At 38.7% G+C, this 20,903-nt stretch overlaps 1 protein-coding gene across 1 annotated transcript in view; it reads right to left on the reverse strand.

The window, feature by feature from the left end:
* The window catches only part of LOC122812080 (gamma-aminobutyric acid type B receptor subunit 1-like), a 4,315,174-nt gene that overhangs the window by 2,457,875 nt on the left and 1,836,396 nt on the right, over positions 1-20,903 (reverse strand). The window contains exon 6 of the mRNA XM_044084348.1: positions 9,053-9,245. Within this exon, the coding sequence (XP_043940283.1) occupies positions 9,053-9,245 (193 nt within the window). The remainder of the gene's footprint in view (positions 1-9,052; positions 9,246-20,903) is intronic.

Genomic DNA, 20,903 nt, shown 5'->3' on the forward strand with positions numbered 1-20,903 from the left:
ACATTGAGCATAAAGTATTTAAGAATGTCTTTTGATTTCTATGGAAGGTTGGCATAATGGTTAAGGTGATTATCTTACAGATACAAGGTACAGGGTTTGATTCTCACATGGGATAACTGCCTAGGCTTAAAATGGTCCACAAGGGCAGTTAACCTAGTATGAACCTACGAAAGAAACTGACGTGTAATATGCAGAAAAGTAATACTTGTGAGGTGTATCCTATAGAGATACAGAGATGCCCACTGTCACACACTCACATATCATAAGTTGATAATGTGAATAGTTGCAATGCCTTTGGTACCACTGCTTTTCTAATTCTTAGTGTAGTTCATGTTTTGGGATTTCAGTGCATCTATTTTATTATAGGTTGTTCATTTTCAGGAAAATCTACTGCATGGTTTGTTAGTCTAGCTGGGCAAGATTTTCCTACCTAAATGCAGGTCATTGTCGGTGGTCTATTGCCAACTCACTTACTTAGCATGTCTGTCTCATTATTGAATTGTATATGTGCAGTAAAAGTACTGTTTTGCACTTTTGTTGCTCAATAAAGCTGTTTTACATAATCTGCCATTTTGAAATCAACATGTATAATTAATAGGTCTTCAGAACGTTCCTAATATAATACTAGCAGCCCATTATCTGCAAATAAATGAAAGTTACTTACGAGTTACTTCAAAGCGTCTGTCTGTTTAGGGAAAAACATAAAGGACAAAACAAAACCTGGCATCAGTGACTGATTTGGAAATGTAAAACTTTAAAGCACATTGCAAACTTATCATGAAAGAAAAGGAAATAATGACCTCCGAAACCTATTTTCTCAAAGTTAGGAGTTCAAGCACATTTGTTTGTTGCTAATTATATTAATTTAATATGCATTTAAGCAAGCTATGTTAGTACTTTTTAACTGAAATTATGTTAAAATTTAAAACTGTAGTTCTTTATAGACCACATTTTCAATGTATCTTGGTTATTTTACAGTGATATATTATATAGCCTCCTTTCTGTCTGAAATTATAAATCTTAACTTATCTTTATGCAGAAAGATGACTATGAATAAAGTTTCAGAAGTTAAAAAAAAAGAGAAAAATGCTTTTTATGCATTATCCTGAAAAACAGAAACTGAAAACTTTGTTATAATATAGTTAATGGAAGCTCACATTTGGAGATGCAGTTGCAAAAGTACTGATTCATTAATGCATGTACTGAAGATTGCCATCTTGGTTCTATAGATTTAAGGTAGTCGATGAAAGTCAATATTTTGTTCTAAAATAAATCAACAAACTAAGTGTTATGGCTTACCTTTATTAAGAGTTTAACCTGTAACAGAGGTTCATAGGTCCTAGAGCCTAGAGCACAGAAAGGCTTTGTGTGGAGCTAAGCTTAAGGTAGCTAGTTAACACATCAAACAGCAGTAATATCAGATAATAGCACTATCTAACATCTAGCCATAACTTTAGATACTGTTCAGGTGAACCCTGTAAAAAAAGTCCCTAAACCATAATAGCCCAAATAAAATACATGTTCTGACAACATGGATTTGCAATGTCCTAATGTAGCCAGCTTGGTAGATATGGGCATGCTGAGACAATGTAGCAATTGTCTCATTGACTCAGACAAACAGTACGCAATGTATATTCATAACTTCCTTGGAAGCAAAAGTCTCGTTGACAAACAAGGTTGTCAAGAACACACAGAGTACATACTTCACACATATCACTCACCACACACACATAGACCTTCTTATGCTGAGGCACTTAAAAGACACCTCATGAAATGGCAACACCTATCCTCAGCAATCACTGAAGTAAACTCCAAAAGCAACACCTAATACCAAACATAAGGCTATACCCAATGATCCTCCAAAAACAAAGCCCACAAGGCAAGCAAACACTTTAGTTAGTACTTAGTACTCTTGTTATAGGGGATTTTATTCTATAACACACAGATGCCTCTCTCACTGGGCTGGACTAGGAGAAGATAATCGTTATTTGCCTGTCTGGAGCTAGAATCTACAGCATCATGCATTCAATCAAGTCACTGCACCACAGATATCAATATGATTCTGTCATAGTCCATGTGGTTGTAAATAACGTGAGACATAATTCATTGGACTATATGAAAACAAGGTTTATGGATCTCTCTGAATATATGTTACGAAGATGTACATGCCTTGCATTGAGGAACATCCTACCTTCATCACATGATGAACAGAAAATGATTGATTGTAATTATTGGCTTAGTTTCTGTTGTCACTCCAGGGAAATCCAATATCTCTCAGCATGGGAGGATATAGTTAACAGAAAATGTTGCTTTGTCAAGAATGATCTGCACCTTTCCACCCTGGACTTTTGGATATTGGTTAAAACTTTAGCCATCCCCTTACAGCTTTTTTAGGCAGTTCAAAATGACAAAACTACCTACGTAGCAAACATTACTCAAAGCAAACTTAAAGTGTTACTTCTCAATGCTAGTAACTTAAGGCTGTTTGACCAACCTTGATATATGTCAAGGCTGGTTAAACAGGACAATGCTCCTGAGCGTCTCCATGTTCAAATCACCATAGGCAAAATCCAATACCACTTTCTTGCACGCCATAGGTCCCCCTCTATGCCCTAGGAAACCCATACAATGTATTTAAACATCTTGGAAACACTCACCATCCAACCAAATACTATATTCATGGGCAACTTTAATTACCCCACTATTAACTGGGAATCATATACAACACTAAACGTACAGGCACAGAGATACAAGGATTTTGTAAACACAAACTCCTTGGACCAGATTGTCAATGCTCCAACTAGGGGTGCAACCATACTGGATCTGATCCTCACTAATATGGGTGAGTGCTGCACAGACCCTAGTATAATGCCTTCTCTGTTAAGATCAGACCACAAAAGAGACCCCTTTGAAGTAAAATTAAAACCTGGAACCCCAGCCACCCTGGAATATTCAGGAACTACTCTAAAGCTAACTTCCTACTATTAAGTGATAACTAAGCAAAATTTCAAGCCCCATAAACAGTGGGAATACTTCTGCCTATGCAAAACTGTTCACAGAAACCCTGCACAAGCACATTGATAGTTGGATAGAGGCAGCTGTACCCACAAGGAAGAAGTACAGCATTAACTCAAAAAAAAAAAGACGTCCTGGTGGAATCACAACATCAGTAGGCTGTATAACAGAAGGAAGGCAATCATGGTAAAAATTGGGAGGTGCAACACTCAGCAGGATTAAAGCACTCTCATCAAACTAAAAACTCAGAGGACAAATAAAGTCTACCAAAGTCAAATTTGAGTTAAATTTGACCTCCAGGGCAAGGATAACTACAAGGCATTATTTAGCTATATCCGCAAAGTCAAAGGCAATAAACAATTGTGTGCAGAACTCATTGTTAATGGAGCCATGAGCCATGATACATTCAGCTCCAACTTTTCCTCTCTCTCCCCTTAATCTTCCTTTAAGAAATACCATCAAATATAACCCCCCCACTATTTCTAGGGAACAGGTCCTTAATGCTGTCTCTATATCCAATAACACAGCATCAATGGGTCCAGACAATATCCCAGGATGCCTTTTAAACAGCATGAAACATGACCTATGAGGACCTCTGGAACTGCTGTTTAACTATAACCTCCAAACAGACTTTATGCCTCATGAATGGAGAACAGCAACAGTCATCCCTCTGCACAAAGGTGGGCTACTCCCAGACCATGGAAATTACAGACACACAAGTCTCATTGGTCTCGTATGTAAAGCCATGGAAAGAATTATCATGGAAATTATAAATAATGACATATGAAACCCCCAGACACTTGACCCAACCCAATTTGTTTTCATCAATGGCAGGTCATGCTTAATCAACCTGGTGGACTTTTTTGAGCAGATCAACAAAGCAGTGGATGAGGGCAAAATGGTTTACTCTGCCTACCTTGACCTGGCCATGGTATTTGACACAATACCCCACTCAGGCATTGTTGACAAACTCAAGAGGTTAGGTACAAACCCTTATGTCAACCAGTGGGTAGCCAGTTGACTCACAAACAAGACCCAGGAAGTTAGAACTGGGAAGTCCACATCTACAAAGAGGTCACTCATAAGTGGGGTCCCTCAGGGATTGGTCCAGGTACAATCCCTTTTTGGCATTTACCTCTCTGAAGTCAACACCAATGTCAGTGGCTTCTGGATGACTAAATTTGCAGATGATTGCAAATTAGAAGCTGTCATTGAATCACCCACTAACACAAATGTAATCCAAGAAGGGCTGTCACAAACAAACAACAGGTATCAAAGCCATGGACTAAAACTAAATGTCAAGAAATGAATAATAATATCCTTTGAGAATTTATCCATCCCCTTGTAACTATCATATTGGCAACATACCCCTAAGCATTGACCCCATAGTAAGGGACTTGAGGACACACATAAACAGTAATCTAGCCTGTGAATATCACGTCTACATTAGCGAGGGAATCATTCTATGTTGTACAATGAAGTCATTGTTCTATTGTATTTTGCATTCATAAAACATATTATTGAGTTGAGTACAATGCCCTCTTTGGTATGTACCTAACCAGGTATATCCAACAATGGAACGTCCACAGAGGTTCCTCACTAAATGAATACAGGATGTATGTAACATGTCCTTTGCAGACTGCCTCAAGGCTCTATCTCTGTATTCTCTCTCCTACAGGCTGTTGAGGGATGATCTATGCCTGGCATACAAGGTGTTGTCAGACCCCACTCTGATGGACCTCATGCATATCCACAAAGCAAACAGCACCAGAATTACCCAATCTAAAGTGTTAAATCTTGCCTATGATATAAGTAAGACTTGCTGGAGAGAGACATATGCATCCCAGAGACTACCTCTTCTCTGGAACAAGCTCTCAATCCACGTGAAGCAGCGTTCCTCCCTAACCCAATTCAAGGGTAACTTGAACAACTGGATGGGGAACAGAAAATCCATCCCTGGTTTGGCACCTACATCTCTAATGGACACAGGCAGATTGTAAATATTTAATCTCCTAGACCCCTGCTTCTACTTATCAAGAGTACCAGAACTTGTCAGAGATTTGGGATGCATGGCTGAGTTTAAAAATGCCCCATTTGTTCATTAGCCTAGTAAACACCTATGAATCTGTGATCCTAAGAAACTCCACACCCTAGAAGCTCTCCTCATTCTGGAGAATGTATATAGCTGTGTTGTTATTAAGACCTGCTTTAAAGCCACAGAAAGTACTCTTGTAGTTGAAGTTTATGGTGCCTTTGATACATTTAGACCAACAGCAACAAAGACTAGGGCTAAAGGTGGAGGTGTCTCATGGGTGACTTTAATTACTTCTTTATAGACTGCGAAACATGCAATGCTTCTAACTCATGGCACAGTATTTGCTGGACTTTATCAACACAAATACCCTAGACTAGATAGTGCATATTGCAACCAGAGGATCAAACATATTGCACCTAGTACTTTACCATCTTGGGATAGCATTGCAACCCGCCCATTGGTGAGATCAGACAACAAAGCTGTCTCCCCTGAAATAAAAATCAAATTGGAAAAGCCAGCTAAATCTGTAACAGTTAGGAACCATTCTAAAGCAAACTACATCCTATTAAGTGACAGTTTTTCAAAATTCAGTGTTTCCCCAAACCCAAAGAGCACAGCAACCTATGCAGAATTATTTACAGCAACCCAGTGTGAGCATGAAAACAACTGCAATGAGGCTGTCACACCTACCAGAAGTAAGCCCAGCTCTAACACCAAAAGCAATCCCCACTGGCGGCATCCTTACCTTAACAGGGTATATAACAAAACAAAAAATGTCACTGCAAAAACCATAAAGAGCAACTCTTATAGAGACAAAAGCTCTCTAACTAAACAAGAAACTAAGAGGTATAATGAAGTCCAACAAGGTAAATTATGACGTCAGTATAGTCTCCCTAGTTATGGACAATCACAAGGCCTTGCTCTGCTATGTCAGAAACCTTACAGGCAACACTCACCAGTGGGCAGAATTGGTGGTAAATGGCACAACCTTCATTAACTAGGGTGACTTAGTGAATCTGCTGGCTGATAAATTTAGCTCTAACTTCACTCCCCACTCCCCCTACACTACCTGCTGTGAAATCCCTTCTAGCATATCCTCCCAAATATCAACAGGGAACAGGTCCTGGTTGCACTTGCTAAGGCCAAAAATTATTCTTCAGTGGACCCCGAGTCCCTGACAATATGGTTGCCTCCTAAGTAGCCTAAACCATGACCTAAGCAGGACCACCTGAGGCACTCTTCAACTATTGCCTTAAAACAGGTTATGTGCCTGGTGAACAGAGGGCTGCAACAGTCATACTTCTTCAGAAGGGTAGACCATCAAATGACCCAAAGAACTACAGACCCATCAGTCTAGCAAGTCTAATATGCAAAGCCATGGAACGAATTATAATGAAAATGAGCAACGAGGACATTGGCAATTTGCAGACATTGGACCCATCCCAGTTTGGCTTTGTTAAAGGAAGTTATTGCCCACTCACCCTGGCAGACTTCTTTGAGAGGGTCAAGAAGGCTATGGATAGGGGGAAAATGGTGCATACCACCTACCTTGACCTAGCCTAGGTGTTTGAGACAATGCCTCATTCAGTTATTGTTGACAAACTCCCAGAACTAGGCATAAATACCTGCATAACTTGTTTTATTGCTGGTTGTCTCACAGATAGGACCCAAGAACTCGGGATCAGTGAGACCATCTCTACCAGGAGACCAGTCACCAGTGGAGTACCCCAGGGTTATGGAGTGGGACAGCTCTTGTTTTTTCAAATACTTCTCTGAAGTCAAGGCTAATGTCAAAAACCCCTGGCTCAACAAGTTTGCAAATGACTAAAAATTGGAAGATGTCATAGATTCCCCCATGATACCAACATCCTGCCAAAATCATGGATAAAAACTCAACATGAACAAATGCATTATAATGTCCTTTGGGAAATTGTCCACACAAGCTAATTACTCCAGCAATAAAAAAACACTGACAGCTGACTTGATAGTTAGGAATCCAGGAACATATGTAGACATTAATTGGCATTTGATCAATACATAGCCAAAATAGTAAGAAAAACATTCTGTCACCCATCTCATAACCAAGGGTATGGCATCCAGTTCCAAGGAAGTTATAGTATTACTCTACTCAACTCTCATCAGACCCATTATTTGAGTACATTTCCCACTTTGGCATGTACCTAACCAGGCACTTGCAACAGATTGAATGCCTTCAAATGTTCCTTAACAGGAGAATCCAGGGTATGAATACCCTGTCCTACACAGATTATCTTAAGGCCCTATCTCTGTACTCACTCTCCTACAGGTTACTGAAAGGCGATCTATGCCCAGCATATAAGGCATCCTCAGATGTGGCACTGCTGAATCCTGTTGCACATCTGCAAAACAAACAGCACCAAAACTATAGCTCCAAGGACCTGAACTTTGCCTGTGACATAAAGAGAACATGCTGGAGAGATTTATATGTGCCTCAATGGATTCCTGCACTATGAAATAAGCTTCACATCTACATGAAGTGCAATTCATCCCTGACCCTATTCAAATAAAACCTTGAACATTGGATGGGAAATCAAAAATTCATCCTCGATCTGGCTCCCATGTCTCTGATGTATAGAGGTCAACAGTAAGTAAATAAATTCCACACTAACATACTCCCCACTTTACCTTTTTACTAATATACCCAACCACAGAGGCGTCAAAGGAACTCAGGGATAAAACTGGGTTAGGTTGCATGGCTAGGCTTGTAAAGACTGTGGTTGTCAGCCTAGTACAAACCTATTAACCTATGAAAATATGCCAACAGAATTCCCTATAAAGTACGTAGTTATGCCAATCACCTCCATTTTCTTCTTATTAAATTTTTTCATCACAAAAAAAAAATCATTAAAGTTGGAATATACCATGTTATGTTTTGCTAAAGTGTTACATGTATCACATTTTTTGATTGCATAATTATGTTGATGGATATGCTGACATAATTTATTTTCAGTTTTGCTAATGTAAATAGCTGGAAAGAGAAACACATAGCTACATAAATCATGCCATTTGTGTTACAATCAGTTTCACCATTGCCATTATGTACATAATTCTTTCCCAAAATTATATGATTACCCACATGAATGAATTTATGCTGTTTAAAAAAAACATACAGACAACTAAATATCACATTTGAAGCATCTTCCAGTGACTAGGTTGCTAATTAATCCCAGGGTGTTTGGTCACAATCAGAGCTTCATTTATCTGTGCCACAAAGCCAGCTGTTTGTTTCCTTATTTGTGATGTCTTAATTTTAATATATGGGGATTAGTTGAATTTTATTACTTCGTATAAGTATCTGTAACCTGTTTCAGCTTCTCTGTGAACAAAATGTACATCATTTGTCCATTCTGCATGTTATCAGTCATGTAAAATTCTTAGATTTATTAAATAGTTCATTTGCAAAATTTTAAAATTCTATGGGATGAAGAGTATTGCAAACTAAGCAAAGTTCTAAAGTATTCTATAATTTATATAATTTCAACAGAAATGGGCAGGACTGGCAATTTTTATACCAATACTTTAAAATAGCTATATCAGCATCCAGTTTATTCGTCTATGGCTTTTCATTCATAATGTGTCACACTGTTAATCTTCAGCAGTAAATGAAATCAGCCATGTTGACTCCTGGATGTTACATTTTCTGTCCATTTAAATTTGGGTAGTCATGTTACAGACTAGCAGCAAACCTCTCTTCAGCCATACCAAACAAATGATGACATTCACTACTCCTTTTTCTTATAGATGTTAGTTAATATTACTGACCAGTAAAGTGTTATGCACTAAAGTACAATAAATTCTGATATGGGAAATTATTGTTTTCGTGGATAAACTAAAAACAAATATTTATTTTCTCCTAAAAGTTCCTTTCAAGCAATTATTGATGACATTTCTACTTTTACTGAAATACTGCAAGCTGTATTCAACAATTTAGTCATACATTAATAGAAAGCTTTAAGGATCAGCTTACATTCACAGACAGGTTTGGGATGATCCCATTTTCCTGATTTGCTGCATTGGCTTCGGATGCTTCCTACTAATTCAAAGCCAGGGTTGCATCGATATTCTACCGTGGTTCCATCTAATGGGACAAGTTCCATGTTGTGAATGATAGGTCGTCCATTCTCCAGATTTAACCACATCTTGGAGCAGTTTCTCACTAGTGGAAACAAAAAAAGAAACTGGGTTTAGTATCTAATAGAAAAAGTGGTAATGTTAATCACCTGTCTTCAATATGCACCGTGCTCTACTCTTATATGTATTCTATAAAAGTTTCTGCCTTCTTGGATGAGGTTTCCCTTCACATTATAATTAAATATATACCTGCAATCCTCTGGCTCTCTCTCTCAAAATATATATATATATATATATATATATATGTGTGTATATTTCTATCTATTCTATTGTATATATGCATACAAATGATGCTAGAAACAGACTGTGATAATAAATGTGTGTGTCTGAGACATTTATATAGATTTTGTCATTACAATGCAACTCATTAAATCCTGTTAGATCAGGAAACACACCTTTACAACTCTTTCAACAACTGAAAATTTCCAGTTAAGCTTAATTATTGCATTTTTAAACACATATTTAAAGCCAATAACAATACATTTTTTCATACATTTTGTTTGATGATAACCAAATCACACTGTGTTCAAATTAGTGAGTATAAACCCATACTGGCTATCTCACCTAAAAGCAGTATCCAGCTAGCTTCTGACCCATCTTAACTCTTGACAGCTATCTGTTCCTATGCTTCCCTTACTGCATGCCCTCACTAAAAACTTTCCTCTGTGGGTGTATGTTCATTTTTAAATTCCATCAAATGAATTCTAAATCTTAACCTTGTTACTAATGTTTCCTCTAGTCTTTTTACATGCTTCAAACTACTTTAAACTGAGCTGCTTATTTACAACTCTAGTTTGCTATTTTATCCAATTTGCTCCATACCATTTCTAGCACAAAATCTCACAAATACCAGGATATACTGTGTCTTAACTGTGCGACTTTCATCTGGACAGCTTGCAAGAATCTTTAAGCCCCTTTCCCTTCTTCTCAGTTTGTTTTTAACGCTAAACTACTTACGTGATGTTTTTACTGGTTTACCTTTCTTTGCTGCATTTTGCACACGGGCGAACAGCAAATGTTCGAAAGGACATTTGCAAGTTTGCAAACGAACGCAAAAAGGTTCAAATTTGCAATGAACGAATACACAGTGACATTCGCTCATTGCATTTTGGGATGGATTGCACTATAGTGGGGATCGGAAAATAGTCCCTTTCCCCACTGTAGTGCAATCTTGGAGTTAGAATATTAAAGTAGGGAGGGTGTGTGGTGCAGGCTGCATTATATATATATATTTTTTTTTTACATTTATGTTCGAAAATCAGAGAATCTGCATTTTGATTTGCTGATTTTCGAACATTGGAAACTGTCGCGGTTTTGTTTTTCGATGTTACAATTTGCTCATATGAGCAATCAGACGAGTGTGTTTCGCCTTTGTAAAGGTAAACCGTTTTTACTCAGTTTCTCCTTCAGTGTATCCATGCTTCACTTTTCACTCTAACAACACAGTAATCTGTTGCACTCCACAGACCTGACTAGATTCCAAAGATTAATTACATCTTGTCACGCAATCTTATCATCTAACCTTATTACCCTTACTATTCTGTCCACTTTGAAAAACCTCATTAATTTACATATTTGATCTTTTACATAATTTCATTTTATAGTTCTACAAGTTTTGTAATACAATTCTAAATTATCTCATCTGCAAACAATCCAAGAACAGTTTAACTAGACTAATTTACTTTTCTGCCAGCCTCTGATTTGCCTTTACCACCCCACCCTTTCCTTATAATAGTGAACAATATATATAGGATAGGTTCATCTAGGCTAGGCTAGGAGCCAAGCCGAGCCCATGGCCCTAGGCTTTTATATTTTGTGCCCTTTGTTACCCTTTAGTTTGGAGAAACTATGCCCATTATTTTGCTGTGCCTCTGTCGGGACGTAAGAGCTGAGGTGGATCTGGTATCTGCGATCTCCATCCATCCATTGGGATTCCTCTTCCTGAACTCCCAGGTGTCTCCCTCTCATAACCCCGGGATTTTGTTCCACAGTTCCACAGGTGATGAATCTATCCCTCCAGCCTGTCCCGTCCTACGCCGTAAGTTGGTTTAAGTTTAGTTTAAGTCTCCGCAGCTGGCTCTCTTGATTGAGATTTAGATGAATGTCATGTTCATCTGGGTTTGACTTGCTTGATGGTGTTGTATGTCAGTCCATAGTCTATGCATGGAGGTAATCTGAAGCATACTGATATTTCTCTCGTTCGGGCAGCACAGACAGATTTTTTTTTGAGACCCTTTTTTGGTGAGGAACTTTTGAAGCCTCTCCAGCTGCTGCAAGTGTCGGGTCAGATACATTAATGGGGCATTGTACTTTCGATCATTGGTCTCCCCAAGCAATTCCTTGGATATAATTTTTTACCAGTTAGAGTTTGCCCTTCTTGTTCAGTAATGGCCTTTCATTGTTATACAAGCTCTGCTTCTACAGAACAACATTCTCTGTCTTTGAACTACTGACTTAATCACTGGGTCCAACTGGGCATTCCTAGACTTGGAGAAAGCATATGACAAGGTCCCAAGAAAGCTGATCTGGGCAGTACTGCGATGGTTTGAAGTCCCAGAAACACTGGTAGAATTAGTGCAGGCTATGTACAAGGACCCAATAACTCATGTGCGAACAATGTTTGGACTCACAGATGGTTTCCCAGTGGGTGTAGGTGTACATCAGGGTTCAGCTCTGAGCCCACTACTGTTAATACTGGTGATGGACTACATTAGCAAACAGGTAGAAGGGGACAGATCAAAAAAGCAGCTGTATGCAGATGATGTGGCAGTGCAGGCAAACTCTGAGCTTGAACTTCAGTACAGGATAGGAGAATGGAATGCAAATCTGAAGGCACATGGGATTAAACCAAGCACAGATAAGATGGCGGTAATGGCAGCAAATTGGGGAAATCAGAAGAAGCTGAGAATAGACATAGAAGGGAAGATAGTGGAACAGGTAAACAGCTTCAAGTATCTGGGAGGAGTAGTTAAGGAGAAGGGTAGTCTGAATGAACAGGTCAAAGCTAGAATCAGAGGGGCTGCAGCCAACTGGCATAGAGTATCAGGTGTAGTCTATGATAGAAGAATGCCAAAGAAGCTGAAAAGTAAGGTATACAAGACAGTGGTACAACCAGTACTACTGTATGGTACAGAAACCTGGGCAGTAAAGGCAGAACAGTTTAAAAAGCTAGAGGTGATGGAAATGAAGTGCCTGAGAAAGGTAATAGGATGTACTCTGTGGGACAGATGAAGAAATGAGGACATAAGAGCAGAAGCCAAAGTAGCTCCAATTGCAGACAAGATCTGGTGAGGAAGATTTGGAACAGACAGGAAGAAGGTAAAAGGAAGCGAGGACATCCAGCAAAAAGGTGGATGGATTGTGTGAAAGAAGATCTGCGACAGTCAGGCATGAGTGTTGAAGAAGGAAGGAGTGTGGCACTGAATCAAGAGGGTTGGAAACAATTAACATGATACCCCGACCCCATGTAGAAAAATGGGAAAAAATGGGGGCTGATGATGATCTTATCTTATCGCAGTGCCTTCTCCCCCCCCAGCTTTTTATGATTAACATTGCTTTCAGGGACAAAAAAAAAATCAGTGCAATAATCTGCCCCTTTGTTTACTAACGTCTTAAGAGTCATTGAACCCAGCAGTATTGATTGTTAATATCCCAGAGAGCAGAAAAACCTCTTCCTTTCCTACTACCAAGTGAACTAGATAAGCAGGGCGCATAGGCGCCAGAACCTGTTGAAGACTGGGGGGGAGGGGCAGAGGGTGAGAGGGGCACTTAGTGATCTAAAAAGGGCAATTTTTTAAAAACTATTTACAACCACGACATGGGTTCACTCAGAGGACATTTTAAGCTTAGCCAATTTCCCTTTTGGTGTTTGAATTAACATTTCCTGATTGGTCTTACATATCCCATGACTGATAATCATACATTATTATTACATTAGTGAAAATAACTGTGATTATACCATAGATAATTTGAGGGGACTCATGTAAGGGATGCTGCATTAAGGAACTGCTTCTATCCATTATTGGCATGAGGTGCAATTCTGTCTATGACGCATCCTTAGATCCAAGTTGGATTATGAATATAGACACGGGTGAGCTTTGTTTTCTTGAATGGATTGTCTGTAACCCCCTACCGCTCCAGCAGCAGCCCCCCTCCCCAGCCAATCCAGTGTTCCATTACTTGGCTATTTCTCCTCAGTTACCATAAACACCATTCATACCTTCAGTGTGCATACTGTTTTCTTATTTACTTCTACAATGATTACAGAAATTGAAATAAAATAGCACAAACTATTGTCCTAGCTGACAGGTTCAGCGCAAACTTCTCCCCCCCCTCCCCACCAAAAGGGCAAATATCTATCCCAGCAGAGTGCTGCCCCCCTGACATCTCAGATGCTCAGGTAAGAGCCGCCCTCTCCAAAGCAAAAAACACAGCATCAATGCGACCAGACGGTGTCCCGGGCTGTGTCCTACATGAACTCTAAGAAGAGCTAAACCCAAACATAAAACTACTGTTCAATCTCAGCCTTACTACAGGATATGTGGCCAAAGAGTGGTGTACAGCAGCAGTGGTCCCTCTCCATAAAGGTGGTGCCTCAACGGATCCTGGAAACTATCGCCCCATAAGCCTGACTAGCTTGGTCTGCAAAGCTATGGAAAGGATCATCATGGACCTCATAAATAAAGATATTGGGGACCTACAGACACTGGATCCTACCCAATTCGGCTTTGTTAAGGGCAGATCCTGCCTCTTAAACCTGGTTGATTTCTTTGAAACAGTCACCAAGGCCATTGACGAGGGGAAGGTGGTCCACACAGCCTACCTGGACCTTGCAAAAGCCTTCGATACAATACCCCACTCAGGCATTATAGATAAGCTCACCAGCTTAAATATAAACCCCTATGTCACTAGATGGATTGCAAACTGGCTCAAGGACAGAACCCACATGGTTAGAATTGCTGGAGCCATGTCAGACTCCAAACCAGTTACAAGTGGTGTCCCACAAGGCTCAGTCCTGGGACCTCTCTTGTTCAGTATATATTTCTCAGAGGTACAGGCCAACACGGAAGGACTGTGGCTGACCAAGTTCGCAGATGACTGCAAACTGGGTGCCATAATCGACTCTCCAGCTGACACAAGCATCCTCCAAAAGGGCCTCATAGAAACAGACAACTGGTGCCAGAGCCAAGGCCTCAAGCTAAATGCCAAAAAGTGTATAGTCATCCCCTTTGGCAAAAACAAAGTGCCCACAAATTACCACATAGGTGGTAATCCATTAAGTACAGAAGAAGTAATTAGGGACCTGGGTACCCAAGTTGATAGCAATCTCTCATTTGGCAACCACGTGGCCAAAGTGGTTAGAAAAACATTTTATATAGCCCACCTAATCATGAAGGGATTCACATCTAGATCAGGGGAGGTCATCGTGCCTCTTTACTCATCCCTCATCAGGCCCATAATTGAGTACAATGCCCCTTTTGGGATGTACCTTACCAGACACCTGCAGCAACTGGAAAGACCCCAAAAGTACCTCACCAAGAGGATCAAAGGGCTCAAACAGATGCCATATGCTGCCCGGTTAAAGAAACTCCAGCTCTACTCAGTGGCATACCGCCTGTTCAGAGGCAATCTGTGCCTGACGTATAAAGCCATGTCCAACCCGAATTAATGGACATGCTGCACCTCAGAAAATCCAAATCCCATTGAGCTACGCTCGAGAGACTTGAACCTCAGCACTGAAATAAATAGGACATGCTGAAGGGACAGATTCATAACCCAGAGGCTCCCTTCACTCTGGAATAAAATCCCAGTCCAGGTTAGGCAGAGTCCCTCATTGACTCTCTTCAAGAGAAATCTTGATGAGTGGATGGGAGATCATAGGTTTACCCCGGGTATCACTTCTGTGTCACTGTTAGACAGAGGCACAGTATACTAACCTCGAAAAAGGGCATAGCAAAATAAATTTAAAATGGGTGGCGAAAGCCAAACACATTCTGGCTAGGTTTATAAATGCCCTAGGGCAGATAGCCTAGTATGAACCTATGAACCTATGAACAAACACTAAGCCATTTGCTAAACAAACGATACAGTCTTGCAATGAAATCAGATTTAGCATGAGCAGTAAACTTCTCTGCCCTTGAAACTCACATTCATTGAAAGGGTATGAAAATCCACATTCATTTTGCATCTGGCCAGTGGAGGACTAAGCTTACTTCTAGTTTGTTTTCAAACAATAGGCTCCTTACACATTTTTAGGGCCATGCATACATGTATGCATTCTTTGATTCACCTTCCTGATTGTATTAAATTATAGTCCTTGTATAATACAGCACCACTTGTTAGAATATGTTTTAAATTTGTAGTTTTGAACAGTCGTCTAGTAAGCAATGAAACAAAATGTATGAACGAATAATGACAAAACTACCAATTTCAGAAAATTTAAACCATAAAAGGCCACTCAATCTTCTGTCATTACAATCCACCAATAGCATGCGAAATCTCTGCAGAAGTCATCTAAATAATTCCACATTAAAGGCATGTGAATTAATGAAGTTTCTGCTTGCAAACAGCTTTATATTTCATTGTTTAATCTGCAAATAAAGTGCCTGTTGCCCTTGAAGAACAAATTGCCTGTTACATTAAAAAAATGATAAGCTAGTAATATTGTAATAGGGAATGGATGACAAATTGATAGCATGTTCATAATTACTAGGTAACTTGTCCAGAGGAGGACATTCGCAGGAGTGCAGCATCCACTCCCTTTAAGTACAACACACATTGCACTACTTACAATATCAGCAATCCATCTGCATACTGTGGGATTAGAACCCACAGCTTCCTGCATCAAAAGCAAGTATACTACCTGTTGTGCTACTAACAATGGAAACAGACTTGGCATAAGCAGCACTAAACTTCTCTTCCCGTGAAGCCCTCAGCTCCTTCTAAAATCCTCATTCAACTCCTTGAATCACTAGTGGTGGTATAGGTAGAGAATTCAAGCTCTTGATTCTTGTACCTAAGGTACAGGGCTTGAGCCTGAGTAACATTAACCACCAGGTACACCTAACTGAGGCACTTTACACACACACACACACACACACACACACACACACACACACACACACACACACACACACACACACAGAATCCCTCCCCCAGCAAAGCAGCATATAAAACAATACACACACACAAAATCCCCCCAGCAGTATATATCAGCAGAAACATGATCCCAGCAGCATAAGCATATATCAGCGGAAACAAAACAAATTCCCCCAGCACAAAATGGAATACTTCAAATCACAATAACTTTGGACTTCATATGTGTAAGCCCCCATTTTTAGACATTCCAAAAACTTTACCCACAAGGACAACTCAATCAAAATCAAAATATTATCTGTCACTTTCCTGCTGGATTCAAATCAATACTGTCCTGAAAAAAAAAAAAGAGTATCACATGGTAATTTTAAACTAAACGAATTATGAAGCCCTGCAAACTATAATACAGTCATGCATTACAGAGTCCATTTGCAACCATTATTGCAGGAAGGCAGTGGTACTCTCTGATCATGGATTGTACAATATTCATTTGTGCATATGCAGTACACTTTTCCTTACAACTTCAGTCCCAAAAGCTTTGCTGTAGTTTACCCACTTATTCCGTGCTCATCCTTGATGAAGTAGCTACCATTTGAGCCTTGATATACGCGTTCAGGAAAGACACCCTTGTCAATGGTACACTCAGCCTTGCATATGATCTTGCTGAACTCAGGGTTCTCGGGAAAAGCGTTGCAGCTTAGGTGACCTGAATCCCGACCCCTTTGTTGCCGATTATCTAACAGTGGTTGCTATTCACAGTTCAGCCCAGGAAAACTGGGTGGGAATGGAGGTAGGCATGTCACAGCACCTGGAAACCGCAGTACTGGACTAGCTAAGTTACTGGTGGAATGGTCCACTTTGTCCCTGACAGTAAACACTAACAGGCTTATCTCAGTCATATCACGCTATAACAGCCAGCAACCTAGGGATCATATGTCAGCAGAAACATGATACCAGCATATATCAGTGGAAACAAAACAAACTTCCCTCAGCAGAAACAGGCTAGCATAAGCATACATCATTGGAAACAAAACAAAATCCTCCCCAGAAGCATATATCAGCATCTCCCTACCTGCAAGAATGTTGGGGAAGAGTAGTAGGCAAGCAGAAGGGGAAAAAGCTTAAGAGCAGGAGGCATTTTGTGCTTTCAGTCTGCATGGGTCAGGTAATAGAAGTTTATTAAAATTTCGCACTTTTAGTTTTGGCATGATGCACGCATGTATGGGTCTTCCTTAAAGACGCCACCATAGAGTTTTTGGTTTTTCAATTGTTGATGCCTAGAGTGATAGACAAGACATGATGGTCTTGTAAAAGTGGAGGGGTGCTCCCTCCCCCTTGCTCTATGGTTCTGGTGCCCATGGCAGGGTGCCTATCTGGTGATCATCTTTATAACCCATTTCTGCTTCATCCTCAAAGGACCCCTGCCATTTCGAACAAATTAAATTGCCTCTTCTGGCACCAAACCAGTTTTTGTTTTCCTGGCCACAAGCAAATTCAGACAAACTGGGTTTAACGTGTGGTCTTCTTATGCAGTATTCCTGTACTGACACATTAAATCTTCTTCTTGTGGTTCCAGAGCAACCATTATCAATGGAAATCTTGTGGTCTTTAATTATATAAATCACTCCTGTTTCCAGGTCTTACCCAGAAACTGCTTCTTTGTGGTTTATGCAGCCCTTCCAGTCATTGTGTCACAAACTCTTATTAAACAGATTTACTATGGGCACATCCACTCAAGATACTGTCCTCAGGTAACAGTCCATTGAGCGGAGTGTCTATGCATGTTGGCAGCATAATCTCTCCTATCCATTTTTTCAAGGACCCCTATGGCTCTGAGATTTTTTTTTTTCATTTGGTCCTGTCCTCTATATCAATCTGTTCCTCAGACAGAGTTTCACATTTTGATTCTAAGTTCACAAATCTTTCCCTCATGTGATGGTTCTCTTATTTCAACATGGTAATTGAATCCAAATGTTCAGAAAGTACATTTCCAATTTCAGCATACCTTATTTAAGCATTCCAACTATGCTGTCCAGCTTTGACTCAACTTTCCTTATTTCTTCCAATATTAGTTCCATGAGGACCTTAGATGCAATTTACTGCACCCCAGACAATCTTCATTGTTACAGCCTGTATCATTCACATCTGGGCCTCTTGTGCAGACTGATCTTCTGTCAGAATTTACTTTATCCCTTTGATGCTTTGCAGCAGTGACATTTCACTGTTCATCCTTTAGTAAGATATTGTTGAAACTTTTCTCCTACTTACACCTCATTGTTTAGACACTTTTAACCATTTTTTCTTACAAAGAGTAATATGGGAAGTCAAATAGCCTCTCAGCATGATCTGTTTCCTTTACTTCCTATTCATTTCCTATAAACCCTCTTTGCTGTTTTTCCCCTTCCCGTCTGCCCCTTTCTCATGTTCTCCTTGCTTTCCACCTATGATCCTGTTTTCCATTAAAAAACACTCACTGATGTGTCTTTCCTTCTAACTTGGCATCTTCTCCTTGTTCTCTATTTCATGGTTGCTTTTCCTTTTTTCAAAAACATTTTTATTTTGTTTTCATTATAAACATATGCAAATGTACATATAACATACAATAAAACACTAGCAAAACAATTTACAATATATACAATATTTACGTTCATCCATGATAAACAATAATTTTATCTATGAGAAGTTATCAGTATTTGTTCAAAAGGTTTTCCAATTTTTGCCATGCTATTTTTTTTATGAGCAATGTTATGAGTTCTGTAATAAATGCTTTGTAGTTCTATTTACAAACAACTTTTGCTAAATTAATAAAATCTTTAAACATCAAATTTTGTTTACTTTTCCAATTCAAAGTAATAACTTTTCTGGCAATTGCAAGAACTAACCAGAGTAACTGAATCTGAGATTTAGGTATTCCATTAGGTATAGGAACACTGACTAGGATTAGTGAGTTAGAAATATGACAGTTATCTGACCATAAAGCATTTACAAAATATCTGAAGTCCTTCCAGTATTGAACAACATTTCTACATTCAATGAACATATGAACCCAGTTGGCCTCTAGTAATTCACCCCATTTCCAACATTTACTTTCACTGTTTTTGAGTATAAGATTTATTTTATGTAGAGTATAGAAACCCCTGTTCATAAATGTCCATGTATACAATCTCCAATATAATGAAGAAGGGGTACCATAAATAGAATTCAATAACATTTTTTTGAATTTATCAGATATATGTTCTCCATTAATTTTTACATAGTAATTTCAAAAATCTGAGTCAAACTTTAGAGTGTCTTCTCTTAGTATCTTATAGATAGGTGAGATACTTAATTTTTGATTATCTGTCTTTTCAAGACACCTAAAAAAAGCTGAATCAAACTAGGTATAGATTCAGTCTCTAGGTTGATTGATAATCTCATTTTGTTTTCTATAAACTGCCGTAATGAGTGTATAAACAACCAACTGTCTTGACTATTATCAAAACTACATAAAAGAGAGTTTAGTGATTTAACACTCTTATTTTCAATAAACTGATGCCAGAATATCAAGTTATTTTTCCTTTAACTTTTGCATCGCATTGAATTTGAAAAAAATCTAGGCAATCAGAGGAGTATGCTATAAGGAATATAAGAAATAAAAATTGTTTAATGTTATACTTACAATCAATTATATTTTTAAAGTAAATAAATATTTGATTACTGCCATAAAAAAAATGATCAAACTTCTTATTAAATAAACAAAATTCACGTAAAAGCCAATGAACTCTACTTATTCCATATAGTTCCTTAAATTGATTTTCTATAGTTCTGACATCAGTTATATGAATCTCATGTATTATTTTCCAGCCGGATATATAGGTAGGTGTGATCCAGTGTAATATTACATTAATTATACCTGATTTGGAATAAAGATCTCTGCTAGGGAATGCTATTCAATTACTGTTCTAAGTTGTAATGTGCCATTTATATGCAATCCTAGGTTTTAAGGGGAACCATAAAAATTTAAGTAACATGGAATCTATTTTTTTAAATAAGTTTTTGGGAGTGTCAATAACTGTATATAAAACAAAATTTTAGGTAAAATTATTATTTTAATTAAAGAGAGCCTATCCTCCATTGTGAAAAACATTTTATTCTATCTTTTGATTAGTTCACTAACTGCGGTTATTCATTTTTTTGTAGTTTAGTTTAACAGACTCTTTCCAAGTACTCTTTATACTGACACCCAAATATTCTAATACATCATTCTCCCAATTAAACAGGCTATTCTCTCTTAGGTTTTTGTTGATCTTTTTGTTCATTAGTAATGTTTTGGATTTATTATGATTAAATTTAAGCCCTGGAATTATTTCAAACTTGCTTAAGGTATTTATAACATCATGCAAATAACCATCAATATCACCCAACGTTAACAACATATCATCAGCAAATAATTACATCTTTGGACAATAGTTCTTATTAATTTGAAAGCCTTTTATCTTTTCCTTGTTTCTGATATATGTAGCAAAAGGTTCCATTGAAAGAGCAAACAATAATGGTGACAAAGGGCAACCTTGTCTAGTTCCCTTGAGGATTTCTACTGGTGAGGATA

Source organism: Protopterus annectens, chromosome 9.part0, assembly GCF_019279795.1.
Source record: "Protopterus annectens isolate FY-2018-M chromosome 9.part0, PAN1.0, whole genome shotgun sequence".
Taxonomy (NCBI): Eukaryota; Metazoa; Chordata; order Ceratodontiformes; family Protopteridae; genus Protopterus; species Protopterus annectens.